This window comes from Mobula hypostoma, chromosome 9, assembly GCF_963921235.1.
Source record: "Mobula hypostoma chromosome 9, sMobHyp1.1, whole genome shotgun sequence".
Classification (NCBI taxonomy): domain Eukaryota; kingdom Metazoa; phylum Chordata; class Chondrichthyes; order Myliobatiformes; family Myliobatidae; genus Mobula; species Mobula hypostoma.
The window spans coordinates 32,515,920-32,537,515 of NC_086105.1; the positions used below are offsets into that span (position 1 = coordinate 32,515,920).

The 21,596-nt window shown below is 42.1% G+C and overlaps 1 protein-coding gene across 2 annotated transcripts in view; it reads right to left on the minus strand.

The window, feature by feature from the left end:
* Positions 1-2,681: 2,681 nt before the first annotated feature.
* ttc38 (tetratricopeptide repeat domain 38) overlaps positions 2,682-21,596 on the minus strand; it is a 45,688-nt gene continuing 26,773 nt past the window's right edge. Inside the window, exons 7-15 of one of the 2 annotated variants that reach the window (XM_063058021.1) lie at positions 18,139-18,258; positions 17,505-17,564; positions 16,864-16,902; positions 13,963-14,044; positions 8,709-8,874; positions 6,836-6,995; positions 6,554-6,627; positions 3,916-3,984; positions 2,682-3,104 (exon numbers count right to left, since the gene is read on the minus strand). In XM_063058021.1, coding sequence (XP_062914091.1) covers positions 3,927-3,984; positions 6,554-6,627; positions 6,836-6,995; positions 8,709-8,874; positions 13,963-14,044; positions 16,864-16,902; positions 17,505-17,564; positions 18,139-18,258 — 759 coding nt within the window. In that variant the 3' untranslated portion in view covers positions 2,682-3,104; positions 3,916-3,926. The remainder of the gene's footprint in view (positions 3,105-3,915; positions 3,985-6,553; positions 6,628-6,835; positions 6,996-8,708; positions 8,875-13,962; positions 14,045-16,863; positions 16,903-17,504; positions 17,565-18,138; positions 18,259-21,596) is intronic. The other variant, XM_063058020.1, reaches the window with a different exon arrangement.

Genomic DNA, 21,596 nt, shown 5'->3' on the forward strand with positions numbered 1-21,596 from the left:
TGTTGGAGGAGCAGTAACTATGTTAGATTATAGACAGCACAGAAGCAGCCATTTGGGCCGGTAAGTCCACATGAGCATTTATGTTCCATTAAGCCAAGTCCTAACTTTATCAGTGTAAACCCTCTACTCCCTTCTCATTCAAAAGTGAAAATCTACAGACACTGGAAGTCTGAAATAAAACAGGAGAGCACTGGAAATGTTCAACACATTAGTGAGCAGTTGTGTGCAAAAAAAAATGGGTAAATGTTTCATTACATTGCACAGATCATTTTGAATACTACTCAGTAACCTTCCTTAGAGATGAATGAAAGTATCATGTAATGGCAGGTTAAATTTGAATATCAGAAGCCCATTTACAACACAGATTCATTAACCACTGTGATCCAATCAAGAAGGTTTCTACACGATACAACCTGTCCAGTAAATGATAACTTAATGAGAAATGTTTTGCATAGAATTACTTTATTTTTAAAAAATGCATTTTCAGTTATTGTATCTACACAAATTAATCTGTCAAATACCAAATTTTAAGTATATCTTTCTCTATTAAATTGAATGCAAAAGTGAATTGAGTAAGAATCTGGAACCTTTGGGAGAACAAGTAAAAAGATTTATGTTTGTATTAGTAATTGTGGAATAGGCATGATAAAAGTTTCTAAAATCCTGTGAAAAATGGGTTTAGAAGAACAAGTAAAATGAAAATAAGGTACAAAGTACTACAAGACCATTTTCTAGAGCAGGGGTTCCCAATCTGGGGTCCTTGGACGCCTTGCATTATGGTATTGGTCCATGGCATAAATAAAGTTGGGAGCCCCTGTTCAAGAGGATTCTCCAAAACAACGCAAGAGCACTCTGCAATCTGTAATGCTTCTACCAACACACGAAACAAATTACAGGAAGCTAACACTCAACATCTCAAGCAGATAGCAAAAGTAAGCACAAACTCAGAACAGGATTTACAATGAATGGGGTGCCAAGAAATAATTTACAGAAAAAAAGATTAACGATTAGAGCTGGAGTTCAGGTCTGGTTGAAAAGAGTGCCTTTGTAATTGGAATCCGTACGGAAGCTCAAACAACAGGAATTCTGCAGATGCAGGAAATTCAAGCAACACACATCAAAGTTGCTGGTGAACGCAGCAGGCCAGGCAGCATCTCTAGGAAGAGGTACAGTCGACGTTTCAGGCCGAGACTAACTAACTGGTTAGTCCTGACGAAGGGTCTCGGCCTGAAATGTTGACTGTACCTCTTCAGAGAGATGTTGCCTGGCTTGCTGCGTTCACCAGCAACTTTGATGTGTGTTGTTGGAAGAGGGAAGCTACTGGATTGGAATAAGACTGAATTTCACTGATGCACTTCCCCCTCGGTGCCTCTCAAAATCCCTCGACAGCTCCAGTTTACTTTGAATTCATACCCTGAATGAAAGTGGTTGGAAAATTTGATCTAGGAAACACTTCTCCGAGAGGAATGACAATCTGAAGTGAGAATGGAAAATTCTACTTCAGCAGTAGGTGCATACTTGAACATTCCAAAAGGGACATTGCTGATATTGAGAACTAACTTTCAGTCTAATTTGTAGTCTTCTAAAAGCAAAATCCACTAAGTGCAGCAAATGGATATCTATTTCTTTGCCAACTTCATATTTATGCAATGTTTAATATGCAATAACAATCACGTTCCCCTAATGAAACAATGATTCCTTTTTCAATTACAATATTCACAGCTTAGGAGATGGTGAAGGGAAATGAAATGTATGCTTTGTGCCTCTGTTACAAGATCTATGGTCAGGGCTGGAAATGTTGGAGTTTTTTTGTATGATTCTTGAGGAATCAATGCTGCTACAGGGACACCTGACTGATGAAAGCAAGCATACCAAATGTTTTCTTCAGTACCCTGTCCATGTGTACTCCTAGGATTCTCCGTTCTCGATTAGTCTCCAGCACCTTAACTTTAGCGTGCAAGCCCTGCCTTACTTTAATTTCCCAAATTTCAACAGCTCAAGATAAGTCAATCTGCCATTCCTTGGCCCACTTCCCCAGTTTATCGAGATCTTGTTACAACTTTAGATAACCTTCACTGTCCAGTGCACCATCAGTTTTGATGTCACCCCAAAATCCACTAGCTATATTAACATTGAAATCCAACTCATAAATATAGATGACAAACAGCAGTGGAACTAGCACTGAACCCTGTGGCACACCACTGTTCAAAGGCCTCCAATCTGAGTAACACTCCTCCACTACCACCTTCTGTATCCTTTTACCTAGTGAATTTTGTATCCAATTGGCTACTTGCCCCAGAACCCATGTGATCTAGCTTTCCAGACTAGCCTACCATGTTGGAACTTGTCAAAGGCCTTATTAAAGCCCAGCTAGACAACGTTTACTGCCCTGCTCAGTCACTACATTCTGATTTGGTCCCATAGAATTCCCTACCCCTGTACTAAGAAAATTTAGAATTAGTCTCCCACTCTTCATTCCAAAGTATTAACCAGAGTTTTCTTCCCCAACACACATAAAAGTTGCTGGTGAACGCAGCAGGCCAGGCAGCATCTTTAGGAAGAGGTGCAGTCGACGTTTCAAGCCGAGACCCTTCGTCAGGAAGGGTCTTCGTCCTGACGAAGGGTCTCGGCCTGAAACATCAACTGCATCTCTTCCTAGAGATGCTGCCTGGCCTGCTGCGTTCACCAGCAACTTTTATGCGTGTTGCTTGAATTTCCGGCATCTGCAGAATTCCTGTTGTTTGCGTTTTTCTTCCCCAACCCCACTTTCCCAATCCATGCATCTTTGTCCACTTGCTTCTTCCTTTCCCAATATTCTTTTCTCTTTCCAGCTCCCCATTTACACCATTCCTGTATTCCCTCTTGTTATCTCTTCATAGTCTTCCTTTTCCTTCCCTATACCGCCATTCCCTTCTCTCATCTTCTGCATAATAATAATCAATAATTGCTGACAGATTTCAATTATGGCAAACTAATCTATCCTCTTCTATGTTGTTGCACATATCCTGATTTACTCTACATAGTGCAACGCTGTAGCTTTGCGAATAAGTCTTTCAGTCATTTGAGAGTTTGGTCTCAGGGCATCTCGCTCCATCAGCAAACACCTGTCGTTAGAAGGAAAATTGAAATGTTAACAATAAAGCAGTTAGAAAGTCCAGTGACAATCGTGATAATACAATTTCTACGTATCTACAATATCAATGTAAAATCTTTGAAATTACCAAATGGAATCATAAATGTATTAACATGTTTTTTTTCCTGAAAAGTATCATCACTAAAAAAGTAAAAGTGTACAGCAAGTGCTACTTATTTTCCCTAGGATAATTTCGGGACATAAGGGTTTTATCTGCTTTTCCTGAAAATTAGATAGCTTTAAGGATAGACACAATTTCTATAATTTGGACTTTTAATATTATTATTCTTTGACAGCCACTAAATGCAAATCCATTGTTCCAACAGTCTGCTTGTGTGTATGAATCAACAGATCCAGAAAAAAAAATTGTTTCAGTTGGAAAAGTAATTTGTCCTAAGTGCAAGATTGGCAAGCTGGAGTGAAACACAAGAGGTCAATGGTTACAAATTAAAAATAGCTTGGAGTTCAGTGTCTAAGAATATGCAAACACAAGCATCATCTGCATACTGTGTAATGTAGCTGCAGGTTAATTTTAACATTAAGCTCTTCTCACCCAGAAGCTTTGTTGGAGATAATAAGAAATACTTCAGTAAGAAAGATTGAGAAAATGTTGGGAGATGATGCAACTTTGATCTACAGCACTCTTTGGTGAGAATGGTTCTCTTATGGACTCATTGGTTAATAACACAATTTGCAAGTTGTAAAGAGATAACTAAAATAGAGACGTATTTCTGTGCCTTTGATCTTGCGTTCACAGAAACAAATGAGAGGGACGATCTTACAATCAAAAGCTTTATGACAGAGTTCTTCTACCAACCAGCCCATTCTGCACCGTATTACAAACTTTGTACCTTGTAACAAATGAAAAACATGAATCACTTTCCATATCAAGAGTCACCTCTAGGTAAATGCATAAAATGATGATAAAATTCACCAATGCCTTCCTTGCCTCTACCAAGGGATAGTCATTTCACCAGCAGGGCCAATATTACCATGACAATTGCTTCTTCTCTGAAAACAATTGTACTGATTTCTATTCTTCAGTTAACTGAACATACACCATATTGCTTCCCAGAACACTCAAAGCAATGTAGGGTAGTCATGATTATGAATGCTGCTTTGTAGTTGATGTAAGATGGGGCCAGGTTTCAGCAGACAACCAATTCAGAAGGCTGCTCCACAGTCCCTCTTAACTGACGTAGCCTAAAATGTTTATGAGAGCAAAACAGCTATGAATAGCAGTTAATCCTGTTCCCTGTATTTCAGGGGTATGAACAAAGTGAACATTATTCTGTTCACCACACTGTGATTCAGGAAGCAACATTCTGGCAACTGTGATGAGGTGGTTATGCAAGGGCTTGACGAGAAGCCTTTCTGGAGCAGACAGCATGATGGCCCATCTATAGTTACCTCAATCATTCTCGACTTCTTCCTTGAAAGAGTCATGATTATGGGTTATTTGAGAACCTTTAGCATTCCTCATCTGTTCAGGTATGGGAGATGAGTGTGTGAATGCACTGATTGACTGAAATTCCTCTCCATCTAGTTTTAGAGTATCAGCAGGATTACCATCTGATTGTAAAGATGCAGTTTTCACTCAATGTTACAACTTCAATGGAAATAGGCAAACTAATAACCTGAAGAGACTAAAGTATGGATATTAAAATATCACAGATTTAAAATCCTTACAGTGGATTTACAGCTCTACCAAAGGAATTGTAAGGTGCCTCTTTGCTCTGTTGCTGCATGGTCTTAGGTTCATTCAATAGCCATCTAGTTGTAGGACTTTGTTTCCAATTCACCAGATAAAATGCTTTGGGTTATTATTGTTGCTAGTGCAGGCACTGCAGATACAAGGAGTACCTTACTGGAACGTTGTATCACAGAACATATATAAACATAAAAATATAGTGGATGTCATATTAAACTTGCTTGATGTGAAATAATAATTGTTCATTCTAATTAGCTGCATTGCAGTCCACCTTGATAACTGATTGGTAATTTCATCCTTTCCTCCTACCTGTCAATAATGCATTTTGGTAAAAGGAACAATAGTGCGGACTTATCTAAATGGGGAGACTGTTCAAACATCAGAGATGCCAAGGGACTTAGGAGTCGTTGTGCAGAAGGTTAATTTACAGGTTGAGTCTGTGGTAAAGAAGGCAAATGCAATGTTGCCATTTATTTCAAAGGGAATAGAATATAAAAGCAAGGAGATAATGCTGAGACTTTATAAGAAACTAGTCAGGCCGCACTTGGAGTACTGTCAACAGTTTTAGGCCCCATATCTCAGAAAGGGTGTGTTATCGTTGGAGAGAGTCCAGAGGAGGTTCACGAGGATTATTCTGGGAATGAAAGGGTTAATATATGAGCAGCGTTTGTCAGCTTTGGGCCTGTACTCACTGGAAATTAGAAGAATGCGGGGGGATCTCACTGAAACCTACCGAATGTTGAAAAGAATTGATGTGGAGAGGTTGCTTCCTCTGGTGGGGGTATCCAGAACTAGAGGGCATAGCCTCAAAATTGAGGGGCAACCTTTAGAACAGAGGTGAGGAATTTTTTTTTAGCCAGAGAGCAATGAATCTGTGTAACGCTCTGCCACAGACTGCAGTGAAGGCCAAGAACGTGGGTATTTTTAAGGCAAAAGTTGATGTTTCCTGATTAGTCAGGGCATCGAAGGCTATGGCAAGAAGGCAGGTGTATGGGTTGACTGGCATTCGGGATCAGTCGTGATGGATTGGCAGAGCAGACTGAAGGGGCTGAATGGCCTAATTTTGCTCCTATGTCTTCTGGTTTTGGCTAGGCATAGCTCAAGCACCAGCTGTAAATTTGTCAATGACACAAATTTACAATGGCAGAACTCCAGATGGTGATGAGGCGTACAGAAGCAAGACAGATCAGCTGGTTGAGTGGTGTCGCAACAACAACCTTGCACTCTATGTCGGTAAGACCAACAAATTGATTATAGTCTTCAGGATGGGGAAATCAAGGGAATACACTCCTGTCTTCATTGATGGAGGAGCAGTGGAAAGGGTGAGCAGTTTCAAGTGCCTGGGTGTCAACATCTCTGAAAATCTATCCTGGGCCCAACATATTGAAGCAATTACAAAAAAGGCATGACAGCAGCTATATTTCATAAGGATTTTGAAGAGGCTCGGTATTTCACCAATGAAACTCACTATTTCTACAAATACAACATGGAGAGCATTCTAACTGGCTGCATCACCATCTGGTATGGCGGGGCCACTGCACAGATTTGGAAAAAACTGCAGAAAATTGTAAATTCAACCAGCTCCATCATGGGCACTAACCTCCTCAGCATCAAGGACACCTTCAAAATAACTATACAGCTGCCACAAAACAAGATATGCCAGTGATATTACACCTGATTCTGAAAATATAATGTATGGTGGCACATACCGAGCTAGCTTCTTGTGAAACTTGTTGTCCGATTTTAAACCGGCATTGATCAGCAACAGATTAAAGAGATCTCTCTGCAAGAAAGAAGATAATTTTAAAGGAATGGCTCCAGAACATATGTTATCTTGCCAAGAGTTGGAACAGATTTGAGGAGCATAATGCCCTATTCCCATAGACGCATTGGTCTTATTTGAGAAGACTAATCTCGAGCATGCCCAGTGACATATCGATCTAGCATTATCATCAGAGTTGGATTTCATTGTGACAATTATCCTGAAGTACCTGTGCGTTACTACCACCAATCTTCTGGATTTGGTAACGAACTGGGTTTAACAGATCTACAGTGTGACTGTAATTTCCGCTTGAAAATTCCATTATTGCTTGACAGAGAGGAAGTCCCAAATCTTGACAAAGCTGGTACTGACAGTTTTCACCGGGACTTCTGAAAATTAAAAATAAAACTATCAGTTTTCTACTTCTGAACTTTGTTCTACTCAGTTACGGCCTCATGCCGGATGGCAATTGAAATTAATTTCCTTTTTAATATGAAGTTATGCCTTTTCAGAAATAGATATAAGCAGATGTTTAATCTTTGTAAGAACTTGATTTATGTTTTGTGATCTGGACATCTCTGCTCATCACTGTTGCCCATTGCTTATTCCCCTGAGGAAGTTGGTAATGACCCACGTTATTGAACTACAGCAGCAGCAGCAGTTTTGTACTTAAGATAATCCATCTGGGTTGTTGGGCAGAGAGTTACAGAGTTCACACCTAGTGAGCTTTAAGTTAGACAGACTGTAAGCATCAGAGAGGAACCTGATGATGTTCCCGCACATCAGCTGCCTTTGGTGCTGAGGTCACAGGTTTGGGAAGTTCTAAGTTTTTATATGAGTAACTTTAATGCTTTTTGTAGATGTTACACATGGCAGTACACTGTTGACAGAGGGAATGAATATGTGAAGTTAGACTGTATACCCTGGATGGTTCGAAGCTTCAAGTTTGAGGAAGGACATTCTAGCTATTGAGGGAGTGCAGCGTAGGTTCACGAGGTTAATTCCCGGGATGGCGGGACTGTCATATGTTGAAAGATTGGAGTGACCGGGGTTGTATACATTGGAACTTAGAAGGATGAGAGGGGATCTGATTGAAACATATAAGATTATTAAGGGATTGGACACGCTAGAGGCAGGAAACATGTTCCCGATGTTGGGGGAGTCCAGAACCAGAGGCCACAGTTTAAGAATAAGGGGTAGACCATTTAGAACTGAGTTGAGGAAACACTTTTTCCACACAGAGGGTTGTGGTTCTGTGGAACGCTCTGCCTCAGAAGGCAGTGGAGGCCAATTCTCTGGATTCTTTCAAAAAAGAGTTAGATTGAGCTCTTAAAGATAGCGGAGTGAAAGGATATGGGGAGAAGGCAGGAAAAGGGTACTGATTGTGGATGATCAGCCATGATCACAGTGAATGGTGGGTGCTGGCTCGAAAGGCTGAATGGCCTGCTCCTGCACCTATTGTCTATTGTCTTCGTCAGTGTCAGTGGCTGGAGCTGCACAATCAAGTGCAAAGCATTCTTTCACATTCCTGACTTGTACTTTGCAGACACCTGAAAGGCTTTGAGGTGAATCACTATAAAATGCCATAGCTCTGACTGGTTTTGGTGATCATGATATTAGTATAGGAAGTCCTACACAATTGTCAGAGATGATCATTGAGTGACAGTTGGGTGGTGCCAGTCTAGAATGTTATCTGAATCATGCATTGTGTTAGCACCATATCCACATTGAAACTGCCAAGACCATTCTAGTTCCTGAGCATTCCAATGCAAGCAATCTGTGTCATGGTGTTCAATTTTATCCCAGGAAAGGCAACATCCTTGTGCAGTTCCTCCTCCAAGTCTCAGGAAGATGCAATAAGGACATCCAAAAAAATATTTTTAAAAAGAAGTTAAAGTCACATCTCTTTAGACTGCAATAGCTTGAGAGGGTAGAAAATTGCAATAATGTTATTTTTAAGTTGTTGTTTTCTGTATTTCCCCTTTCTATCTTTTAATATGCCTGTAGACAAGATAACCTGTAGACAAGTTTGCCATCTTGTCTTCCTGTAGACAAATAGGCAAACATTCTCTTAATCCATTAGATGCTCAAAGAATGCTTACTGGGAGAGTTCTTGCAATGATGAGATGACTTGAGCTGCTGTCTCATTGTCATTAGCTCCAAGAAGGGACATGAGGATATGGGCATCATTGAAGATGAGAATGTGATCCTTGCTGTGATTCTTGGTAACTTTGACAAGTTCTTTCCAACGATGGCCAACAGAAATACCTGTGGAAGAGCGCATAGTCAATAAAATAAAGAACTAGACTGGTTTCTTGACTCTCAGTAAGTGCTTAATTATGTGACTGTTAGTATTGTTGCATGTGGACAATGGAAAGAACAAATTCAGTGGTGTGTCCACTTCCTGTAGTCCCCAACTCTAACCATTTGTTCTCGTATCAAATATTTTAATATTAAATATTTCCTAATTTTAAATTTGACCCTCTGCCACTATTTACATTTCTTTTCCTGACTGATTGCAAGTTTCTCCTGGACATCACACTGATCACTCCAGGCTCCTGAGGATAAATTGGCCTTTTTCTGGGTGTCAGGTAGTGAGAAATAATCAGTGTTAGGGCAATGTATATCAGTGACTTGGATGAAGGAATGTAAAGTAACATTCCATGTTACAAGGTTGTGCGAGGGAAGGGTGGGGGGAGGTCAAATTAGTATTACAATGAACAAACATGAGGTTATCCTTTTATTTCTTAAAACATAAAGACTAATTATTATATGAATGGCAAGAGACTGGAAAAGAGGATGGTGCAATGAAACCTGGATATCCTTGTACATCAGTTACTGACGGAAGTGTTCCAACTCAGAATGTAATTAGGAAGGCAAATGATGTGCTGGCCACCACTGAAATGGGCTCCGAATGCAAAAGCAAGGATGTCTTATTACAGCTGCACAAGGCCCTTGAGAGACATCATCTGGAGTTGTCTGTGCAGTTTTGGTTACATTGTCTGAGGAAGAATAAAGGGAGCTCAAAGCAGGTTTTCCAGAATGAAGGCAGGGATGCAGGATTGCAGACATCCCACCCTGCAAAAACTCATTTCAGGGAGGTAGCACCCCCGCCCCCCACAAACCCATATACCCCCACCCCCGGTCGACCTCCAAGGGTGTATGTAATACTTTGTTTAGTGATTTTGTCTAATCTGTAAACCAAGTTGGGTATATGTAAAAAACATGACATTAAAATATGTACTTATATTATATTATCATGTTTATTCTATTACAAATTTAAGCAAGTCTACAGGGAGTTTGTCTTCATCACGTAGGACATCAATAGAGTAGCTCCTTAGCAGCCAGCCAGCTAGTTTAAATAACATCAGCTGTGCTAATGAAAGAATGACACCTGTTAAACTCACCTCAAGATGTCTTTTACATTTTAATCCACCATGGGCAATAGAAAAGTCACTGTTGCAAACAGTGCAGCAAGCAGCACTGTCATTATTTTTGAGGTCGACTGTAAAGCCCACCCACAGAGAACACTGATAGGTCTACTTAGCATGAAGAGAGACCAATCAGGATGCTCGCTCTCCCTCTCCCTCTGGAAAAAAATCGATTTTCGGGATATTGTATATAATTTGCGGGCATCAGGGAGCCGCTATCAATATGGGGGAGACTCCCGGAACTTCCGGGAGAGGTGAGATGTCTGGGATTGGCATAGGATGAGATATTTAGTTGATGTGGCCTAACTTAAGGAAATCTCATTAAAACACGCAAGGTTCTCAGACGAATTGCCAAAGTGGATGCTAAGAGGTAGTTTCATCTATGAAGAGACTAGATCTAGTCTTTCTGGTTAAAGAACTAAAAAGCAGAAAATGCTGGTGATGTTCTGCAGGTCAAGCAGCATAAATCAACAGGACTCGCAGCACTTGTAGAGAGAATAACAGAGCACCTCCGAGAGTGTTCTGACCTGCTGTGTAACCACCTGGTACAGGAACTGCTGTGGCAGATCAAGTTCGGCACCACGGCAGCCTAGCAGTTACTGTAATGCCATGTCAGTTCAGGGTGTTCCGGAACTTGAGCTCAATTCCGGCATCGCTCTGTAAGGAGCCTGTGGAATGTGTGGGTTTTCCCCGGCACTCCAGTTTCCTCCCACAGTCCAAAGACGTACCAGGTAGGTTAACTGGTCACTGTAAACTGTCCAGTGATTAGGTTAGGTGTAACACGCTGTAAGGTTTCACAGCTCATGTAATGGTTTCTCTGTAGCAGCAATGTTTGGGTTACGACTAGAGATAACGGGGTCTGGAATGCGGGGGCTATCCAATGAGGGAAATGTTGTTCTTTCCTGTGAGTCTGGAAGAGAGACTTTCGCAGTCTTTAGCTGGGGAGAGATGAGGAGAGAAGATGTGAATGGAGAGAGTTGGTACACCGCCGGACGGAATGGACTTGGAGCGAGGGTCCGAAGGTCAGTGACGATCAGAGGAGGTCGATGGTGGACGAATGGCCTTATCAGTGAGCTCCAACATTTGCACATTAGACTCTTTCATGAGAATGGGCCCTTTTTATTTTATTTTGTTTTCTTTACCAACTGTGTAGTCAAAGTAAGAATTATAAAGCTCAATCGTTTAATCACATATCGTGTACTGTTTGTTATTTCAGGGTACTGATCTGTAACAGGGGACACATCGCGCAGCATCCACCCACACGGGATTTGGCTGGGCCGGGTGCTATCACCCTCTATATTAAGCTGCTAGCCGAAGCAAGAGTCACAAAGGGTTAATCAGGGTTGCAGGGTTAATCAGGGTTGCAGGGTTTCTGGGGCAGTGTGACTCGAAGGGCCAGAAGGGCCTGCTCCGAGCTGTATCACTAAATAGAGAAATAAATTCCTACAAAGGGCTGTAAGGAGAGCTGAGAGGATCACCGAGGTCTCTCTTCCAACTAGCAGAGGTATTTATCAGGAACACTGTACACACTGTGCCCTTAGCACGGACAATGATCCCTCCCATCTGTCCAACGACCTCCTTGACCCTCCCCCCCACCTACACCACTCTACCATCAGGTGGGAGGTACTGTAACAATAGGACAAGAACTGTTAAAATGGGAAAGCATTTCTTCCCCCAAGGCTGTAAGCCTACTGAACTCCCTGCCACCGCCCAGGTCTCAGCATGCATGAAGCACCAGTACCATTACACTGTTTTCCAGCATCTACCATCTTGGCTTTCAAGACAAGGAGTCAGCAATTTAGAATCGAAGTGCGATATCCCTCTCAGCAGGAAGTTGTAAAACTGCGCAATTCTTGAGCTCAGAAAAATGTTGATTGTTTAATCACTCAGTGCGCTCCATACTGAAATCACTCATTTCTCCGTGCGTTCAGAGAATATGGGAATCTGATAAAATAGACAACAGAGCCAGCAATAATCTCAGTGAATGGTGCAGCAGATTTGAGAGACAACAGGATGTACTCTTACACCTATGAAAGAATAGTTTCATCTGCAAAGGTAAAGGAAGAATAAGGAGATGCAGGGATTAAGGAATAAAGATGAAAAGTGGGATTTCGATGACTAAAGACACAGCTGCAAATAGTAACTCAAAGTGGAAACTGGGTGCACACCATATACAGTGGCATGCAAAAGTTTGGGTACCCCAGTCAAAATTTCTGTTACTGTGAATAGCTAAGTGAGTAAAAGATGACCTGATTTCCAAAAGGCATAAAGTTAACGGTGACATTTCTTTAATATTTTAAGCAAGATTACTTTTTTATTTCCATCTTTTACAGTTTCAAAATAACAAAGAAGGAAAAGGGCCCGAAGCAAAAGTTTGGGCACCCTGCATGGTCAGTACTTAGTAACACCCCCTTTGGCAAGTATCACAGCTTGTAAACGCTTTCTGTAGCCAGCTAAGAGTCTTTCAATTATTGTTTGGGAGATTTTCACCCATTCTTCCTTGTAAAAGGCTTCTAGTTCTGTGAGATTCTTGGGCAGTCTTGCATGCACTGCTCTTTTGAGGTATATCCACAGATTTTCGATGATGTTTAGGTCGGGGGACTGTGACAGCCATGGCAAAACCTTCAGCTTGCGCCTCTTGAGGTAGTCCATTGTGGATTTTGAGGTGTGTTTAGGATCATTATCCTGTTGTAGTAGCCATCCTCTTTTCATCTTCAGTTTTTTTTTAAACAGGCGGTGTGATGTTTGCTTCCAGAATTTGCTGGTATTTAATTGAATTCATTCTTCCCTCTACCAGTGAAATGTTCCCCGTGCCACTGGCTGCAACACAAGCCCAAAGCATGATCAATCCACCCCCGTGCTTAACAGTTGGAGAGGTGCTCTTTTCATGAAATTCTGCACCTTTTTTCTCCAAATGTGCCTTTGCTGATTGCGGCCAAAAAGTTATATTTTAACTTCATCAGACTTCAGGACATGTTTCCAAAATGCATCAGGCTTGTTTAGATGGTCCTTTGCAAACTTCTGATGCTGAATTTTGTGGTGAGGACGCAGGGAAGGTTTTCTTCTGATGACTGTTCCATGAAGGTCATATTTGTGCAGGTGTCTGCACAGTAGAACAGTGCACCAACACTCCAAAGTCTGGTAAATCTTCCTGAAGGTCTTTTGCATCAAACGGGGGCTTTGATTTGCCTTTCTAGCAATCCTACGAGCAGTTCTCTCCGAAAGTTTCCTTGGTCTTCCAGACCTCAACTTGACCTCCACCGTTCCTGTTAACTGCCATTTCTTAATTACATTACGAACTGAGGAAACGGCTGCCTGAAAATGTTTTGCTATCTCCTTACAGCCTTCTCCTGCTTTGTGGGCATCATTTATTTTAATTTTCAGAGTGCTAGGCAGCTGCTTAGAGGAGCCCATGGCTGCTGATTGTTGGGACAAGGTTTGAGGAGTCAGGGTATTTATAAAGCTTTAAAATTTGCATCACCTGGCCTTTCCTAATGATGACTGTGAACAAGCCATAGCCCTAACAAGCTAATTAAGGTCTGAGACCTTGGTAAAAGTTATCTCAGAGCTCAAATCTCTTGGGGTGCCCAAACTTTTGTATGGTGCTCCTTTCCTTTTTTTCCACTCTAAAATTGTACAAAACAAAACTAATACACTAATCTTGCTTAAAATGTTGAAAAGAATGTTTCATCTTTAACTTTATGACTTTTGAAGATCAGTTCATCTTCTACTCACTTAACTATTCACAGTAACAGAAATTTCGACCTGGGTGCCCAAACTTTTGCATGCCACTGTACATGATACAGGGTAACAAAACATTTGGAATTAGTTTGGGGGTGGTAGATAGCCCTGCAGATAAGATCAGAATACTGAATGGATGTACAGATTAAAACACATGAATACACTTTTTGTGTCGCTGACTTACCTTCCATTTGGAGGCGAAACAACATAGAGCATGCATCCACTATGTCCAGCATTGATCCAGACGTGAAACAGCTTTTGGAAATCTACATCAAAGCATCACAGAAAGTGGTCTACACAAAGAAAACTGAAGAAACAAATAACAGAATCTAGGGAAAGAAAACACAATCATGTGTGGACATCAGTGACACCAGTGACAGCTGTGATTAAACCTCACCTACAGAAATCATTCTCCTGAAACTGATTAAAGAAATAAGAAATCTTAGTGAATGTATTTAAGCAGCTATAATTTCATTAAATTTTCATTCTTGTGATAAAATATGTAAGGGTGAAGTACCTAACTACTAAATTAGTTTCCAAGAACTTGAATCCACCCCTAACTTTTTGATAATTTTGCTGGAATCAAACAGAAATGCTGCAAATACTCAATAGAATAGATGGCATCAGTGGAGAGAAAAACAGGTTAAAGTTCAATCAGGTTGATGTCCTATTCTTTGGATTTGTCAGCTGATTCTCCCAATCCAATAAAAACCTGGGAAATTGCAAATGAATACCAACAATGGCACTGTAGGATTCAAAATGGAAAATAATAGTTGCAACAATTGTCTCTGAAGAGAGTTCTTGAAATAAACAGCAACAAAGGGCAGCTCAGTAGCCCGTGTGCACTTTTTGTTCAGGGGGACTGGTCCTTCATCAATGAAAACAATGATGAATTAAATTTATCTGGCACTTTCACCCTTTTGTTATTTTTGTAAAGTACTGAGAAGTTCCCTCTGTTTTTCTTGACCTTTGTACATGCTTAATGCTGACGGCAGGTGCTTGAATCTGATGCAATAAAGCAAACTGCTGGAAGAACTCAGCAGGTCAGGCAGCATCTGTTGGGGGCAAAGAGGTGGTTACCTTTTGAGTCGAGACCCTAAATCAGGACTGAGAGTGTAGAGCGTAAATGGCCAGGATGGAAAAGTAAGTGAGAAGCATGAGACAGGCAGATGAGGTATCGATCAACAAGGAACGCCCAAGGGATCGTGGGGCAATGCACTGGTTGACGTCACACATGAAGAGCAATGGAATTTTTAAAGACCAATGGTCTGGAAATCCAGTCATGCTTGGAGTTGCTTCTTCATGAGTTCTCTGCTTTCTGAAAAGTTCTTACTTCCAGAGGGGAACATGAGAGCATTCATTTCCTGGTCAATTGTATTACCCTCAAAATCTGACAGGCTGCCCAAGATGAAGGTCATTCCTGCGTTGATGGTGCAGTTGCCACTCCAACACATGGTCCAGGGAAGCTTTGCTCAGAAACCAACAATATTATTCCAAAGACTGACCATTATTGTTGACTCCCAGATCTGCAATGTTTTCAGATTCACAGCAGTGTAACGTAAACAAAGCCTCCAATAGAAACTGTCAGCTTAACTCTGGGGACCTGGCCCAAGTAGATTTATTTTAAATTCATATGCTCTCCTTTGATCCACTACCAATGCCCCTTCATCCCTAGGTCTTTCAATGACAACCCACCCCTAATTTCTGATCTCTGACAGGTTTTGATCACTACAGTATACCCCTAATTTAACCCTTGATCTCCAGTTCCGCCCTGCCTTTAGGGCAAACCTCCAGGTACTCTGGCCAGTCCTCTCCCTGGTTTCCTCCTTACTTCCAAAGTCTGATTTCAGGACACTGAACATCCATCCCTCACCACAGTTCCCAATCTCTGAATGTTTCCTGCAGGCTTGTCATTTCTGGCTGCCTTTTCTCTGCTAAGGCACAGCCCCTCTATTTAGTCTGATAATCCTACTATCAACCTTCCAACTTCTGATCACTGGACATTTCCTTTCATCTCCCTGACCCATATTACTGATCATCGTTCTCCTCATAGACCTTCTAACACCTCCAGATCACTTGTCCATTTCTCCACCACTCACACAGCTTCTACACTTGGCTTCACCATATTATTCACCGTGCATTGGTAATGGATGATCAGCAGAGCCAAAACTTTGGTCCTCAAGTACTACAGGATTTGGCAATCAAGGATTCATCCAAATGGCACAGATTAGCTCCTTAGTCCTTGCAAATCGTGCTGAAAAATATTTCTAAGCCACAGTTTTTATACATTGCTAGATTACATGCATCTAAATATATCAGCATTAAGCACATACAAAGATCCAAAGATCAAGAAAAGCAGATGGAACTTCTCAGTACTTTACAAAACCAAGACTGAAAGTGCCAGATAAATTCAATTCATTAATGTTTACATTGATAAAGGAACAGTACCTCGAACAAAAGTGCACACGGACTACTGAAATATCCAACTGCAGGACATAATCCTGAGTGAATATTTAAGTAAAAAGATTAGAACAGCGATATACCCTGTAAAATAAACCAGCTATAAAGTAACACACACACACAAAATACTGGAGGAACTCAGCAGGTCAGGCAGCATCAATGAAAAAGTGTAAACAGTCAACTTTTCGGGCTGAGACCCTTCTTCAGGACGAAGAAGGAAAGAGGGAAGATGCAAGAATAAAAGGGTAGGGGGAGGGGAAAGAGGCTAGCTGGAAGGTTGTAGGTGAAGCCAGGTGGGTGGGAAGGTCAAGGGCTGGAGAAGAAGGAATTTGATTGGAGAGTGGACAATAGGAGAAAGGGAAGGAGGAGGGGATCCAGGGGTAAGTAATAGGCCGGTGAGAAGAAGTGAAAGGTCAGAGTGGGGAATGTGGGGGAGGAGAAATTGATATTCGTAGCATCAGGTTGGAGGGTACCCAGATGGAAGATGAGGTGTTGCTCCTCCACCCTGAGGGTGGCCTCATCTTGATACAAGAGGAGGCCATGGATTGACATGTCAGAACAGGAACAGGAATGGGATTCGGAACTAAAAGTATTTGCACAGACTCTTTAATTAGTTTATACTCACATAGTCATCATAGAATGTGAGAGCTGCTTCATATTCACCCTGCAGGGGAAGGACACCAACATGAAGTAAATTTTATTGAAGATTAAGGATATAAACCCAACTGAGGTGTCCGTAAGAGCAAAAATAAGAAATAGAAGCAAAAAATGGCCAGGTGACTACTTGGGTCTGCTCTGTCACTCAGTAAAACCACAGCTGATTTCCAACCTCATCTCCATAAATATCAGCCCATGTTACATGGAGCAGAATTTGAACACACCAGTTGCTAAATGGAAAGTATGAACGTGACTGACCATGGTAGCTCCCCTTATTATGCTAGTGGGGAGACTGGCATTTTTTTTTTCCCAGCAACTAACAATCCCCCTCACTAGCTTAATAAATTGAACTACTGCAGATATCAAGCCTTTCAAGTATTGTACAGCCCAGACAAGAGGCAGTGCAGCTATAACCTCAAACTATCCCTCAAGACCAGATCTAAAAGTCAACTTCAGAAAACACTTATTATTTCACCAATTCAATATTTTTATTTCTTATGCCTCATCCTTGAAAATCAGTGAGTGGACTCCACCGTGAGATTATGATTAACAGGAGAAGCAAAAGTCCAGGTCTTTCACCACTTGAGAGACGAGCATCACGACACAAACCTTTTCAATATGGTAGAGTGCCCAGTGCCAGTAATTATGGCAAGCAAGCATGTCAGAATCCTGTGAATAAATTAAAAAGGCAATAGCTGTTAATGTATTCCCATAAATTAAAGACATATTCTGCCTTGCTTGTGCTATTTGTTATCTGACAGCAAAGAGAGCCCACCTATTCTCATCTCTGAGAGGATTAATCTTGAACCAGCACTTAAACAAAATTGGTACTGTCTTATTTATTCAGGTTTGATTTTTATTAGTTATTGGATGACAACAGGATCAGGATGTCACAATAAAGTTTCACCAAACCAGTATGCCGGGGTCAGCTGCTTAGAGGTAACTATATTAGTTTTATCCCTGCTATCAGACACCTGGTTGCAAAGAAAAGCATAAAGTTTTCCTTTCCAATGTACATAATAGAAAGCATACTACATTAATACCATGTCGACAGCTTTTCCGTCGGCTCGCTGACCCATGGGAAGACCAAACAAATAAACAAAAATAGCCTTCCAGGAATAGCATTCGTCTAAAATCCTTCCATTCCACGGTGCGGTGTGCTAACTTAACACTTTGCTGCCCGAGTTACACTTATGAGCTGGATCAGGATTTACTTACTTTTGCTTCAACTTCTGCTGCTTACCTTCCAGTTTTTTTCTGTCTCTTCCATAAACTTTAATCCTCCATCCACATCTGCACGCATCTCATGCACATGTGCAAGGGAATGAACAGACCAGGCATCAGTCGGGTTCGAAGCTAATCCCTTTGAAGGGGGGAGAAAAGATAGAATAACAGTTCATACTGTAGATTTCCTTTCGTGTCATGTTCCCTAGCTGGGCAGAGTTAAGATGGTGCCAATTAGCTGTCTCTCTGAGCTCATCTGCGAAAAAACAGCTTAATTCCTCTCTTTGACATCTCCTTTTTTTACCTTTTCAAGGTGGGTGGGGTTCTATCGAGGTCCTGATCTGCAAGTGGTGCTCAAACTTTTTTTTTTGTTTCTTTAAACAGCTGATGAGTTCCTGTTCCTGGAGCTCGTCGCCTGACCGTTCTCCGACATTCTCCAGGTACGAGTTGGAAGATGATGCTTCAGGGGTGTGGCCCTGCGGATGACTGATTTCGGGCCGGTTCTTGCTGACTGAGGAGTCGGGGGAGATGGAACCTCAGGATTTTACTGTAGCGGATGTATGGAAAAGCGACGTTGCAGACTGTAATATCGTAATAGCGACTGTCAGTCTCCCCTTTCGCTGTGAAAATGGGGGATGTCTCTCTGTGCCTTGTGAGAGAGAGAGCCTGTGGGATGTCGAACTGTCGGGAAAACAACAGTTGTTGTTGACTGCAGATCACGGGTGCTTTGCTGTTGCCTGGTGGGTGGTGGGTACTGACACTTTTTTGCTGAAACGGGGGGTGGGGGGAGAGGTTGCTGCATTGATGCTGCAGCTTGCGTGGGGGAGGGGAGAAGGGGCTTTGGGGTTCTAACGTTTTCCTGTCGTTCATTATTTCTGGGTTCTGTTTCTCGTGGACGTCTGTGAAGACAATTATTTCAGGTTGCGTACTGTGTACTTCCCCTGACAATAAACTGAACCGTTTGAGGTGAAGGTCTCACGACCCCAGCAGTTACATTCACCACTGCTCTCAGTACAAGCAGAATCTGTTGAGCAAACTGAAGCTTTATTTAAATATTAACGAAAACCTATCAAGATCACCCATATCAATTAGGCAGATTTTGCTTCCACATCATTAGTAGCTTGCCTGCTATGCACAGAAAGGGAAGAGAAGCATGGTGACCTCTAACCCTGCAAAACATGCTGAAAATGCCCTTTCATATAGAGGAGTCAACATGCATATTTCAATGAAAAATACATTTCTTTACTCAGGCCCATGTCATTCCTTCAGCCTGGAAAAGGAGGAGGAGGAAAAACAGGATGTGAAAGAAAGTAACCACTATTCATTCCAAACAGAGAATACCAGGATTATAGACAAGTGACAGGCTTCTGGTGCAAGATGTACTGTATGTTCATCCTAATGTATACAACACCACAACAGGTATTTTTACATTTTGGTGAGCATGCTGTTGAATTTACATGCGTAGTCCCGTCGAGAGGGGTGGAGTGCTGCTCTCTTTGACAAGACAATCCAAACTACTCCTGAGACCACACTTACGTTAAACTTGCATAGTCACGTATTACAACAATAAAGTTTTACTCCGCTGAATTTTCAGTCAAAATTATGTGAGATGTGCACATAATCATGCAAAGACCAATGTTTGTTAACTGCCTGGTTCCTGTTCAGCTTGCTGTAAAAAGAAACGTTAAACCAATAATAAAGAGGAGGAGGTCTGCAGATGCTGGGAATCCAAAACAACACACAGCAGATGCTGCAGGAACTCAGCAGGCCGGGCAGCACAGTAAACAGTCAACGTTTCAGGCCAAGACCCTTCATCAGGATTGGAAAGGAAGGGGGAAAGATGCCAGAATAATTAGGTGGAGGGAGGGGAAGGAGTGAAAAGTGACGCTAGGCGGGTGGGAATGCTAGAGGACTGGAGAAGAAAGAATCTGATAGGAGAGGAGAGTGGACCACAGGAGAAAGGGGATCTGGGGTGGGGAGGGGGGTGGAGGGTGATAGGTAGGTGAGAAGAGGTAAGAGGGTAGAGTAGGGAACAGAAGAAGAGTGGAAGGAGAGGGATTTTTTTTTAAACCAGAAGAAGAAATCGATATTCATGCCAACAGATTGAGGATATAGAAAATTTGAGAGTTTTGGAATATAAGGTGTTGCTCCTCCACCCTGAGGGTGGCCTCACTGTGGCACAAGAGAAGGCCATGGCCAAACATGTCAGAATGGGAATGGGAGTCGGAATTAAAATGTTTGTCCACCCCACCAGGAAGTTCTGTTTTTGGCGGATGGAGTGGAAGTGCTCGACAAAGTGGTCCCCCAATTTATGATGGTGTCACCAAGGTAGAAAAGGTGCTCCTGGTGGGGGTCTCCTCTACACTGGTGTAGCTGATGGGGTCTCCTCTACATTGGTGTTGCTGATGGGATCTCCTCTACATTGGTGTTCCTGATGGGGGTCTCCTCTGCACTGGTGTAGCTGATGGGGTCTCCTCTACATTGGCGCTCCTGATGGGGTCTCCTCTACGTTGGCGCTCCTGATGGGGTCTCTTCTACGCTGGCGTTCCTGATGGGGTCTCCTCTACGTTGGCGATCCTGATGGGGTCTCCTCTACATTGGTGTTCCTGATCAGGTCTCCTCTACATTGGTGTAGCTCAAGGGTCCCCAACCTTTTTTGCACTGCGGACCAGTTTAATATTGACAATATTCTTGCAGACCGGCCGACCGGGAGGTGGGGGGGGGTGTGGTAGTGTTGCCAATGAACAAGAGTAGCAGTCAAATGTGTTGTTTACCAATAGACTACAATGACCATGAAGCCTTGCGTGGGCACCAATGCGCATACGCGTCGTGACCTGCCGATTCCTCTTCCTCACTCCCCCCCCCCCCAAGCAAATCCTTTTTGGCGATTCTGTTCGTGGGGGTGGGTGTTAATCACTACCGGAATATAGGTGATAAGTCGGTAATACACTCAATTTTGTTTCTAAAAGGGTTTATCTAATGAATTTAATATTAAACACACAGCGCACATTTTCCTCGTATGGATATAATGATAAGTCAATTATCAGGGGAGCTTGAAGTGTTGAACGAACTTCCAGTAGAAATGGCAGAAGCAGGTTCGATATGATCATTTAAAAAAAAATTGGATAGGTATCTGGACAGGAAAGGAATGGAGGGTTATGGGCTGAGTGCAGGTCAGCGGGACTAGGTGAGAGTAGCGTTCGGCACGAACTAGAAGGGCAGAGGTGGCCTGTTTCCATACTGTAATTGTTATACAGTTATATAAGTCACTAGCATCATAACATTTTAAGTAATATTTGGATATTAAACGCACTGCACATATTTTCTCCGTATGAATATATAAAATCATTGCAACACACCAATATCGCTGAATCAGTGGGAGCCCTGGGCTTGTTTCCCTGCAACAACACCGTCCTATCGAGGGGTGATGGGAGACAACGATACTCCAAGGGGATTCCTTATGTCCAGTCTATTCCG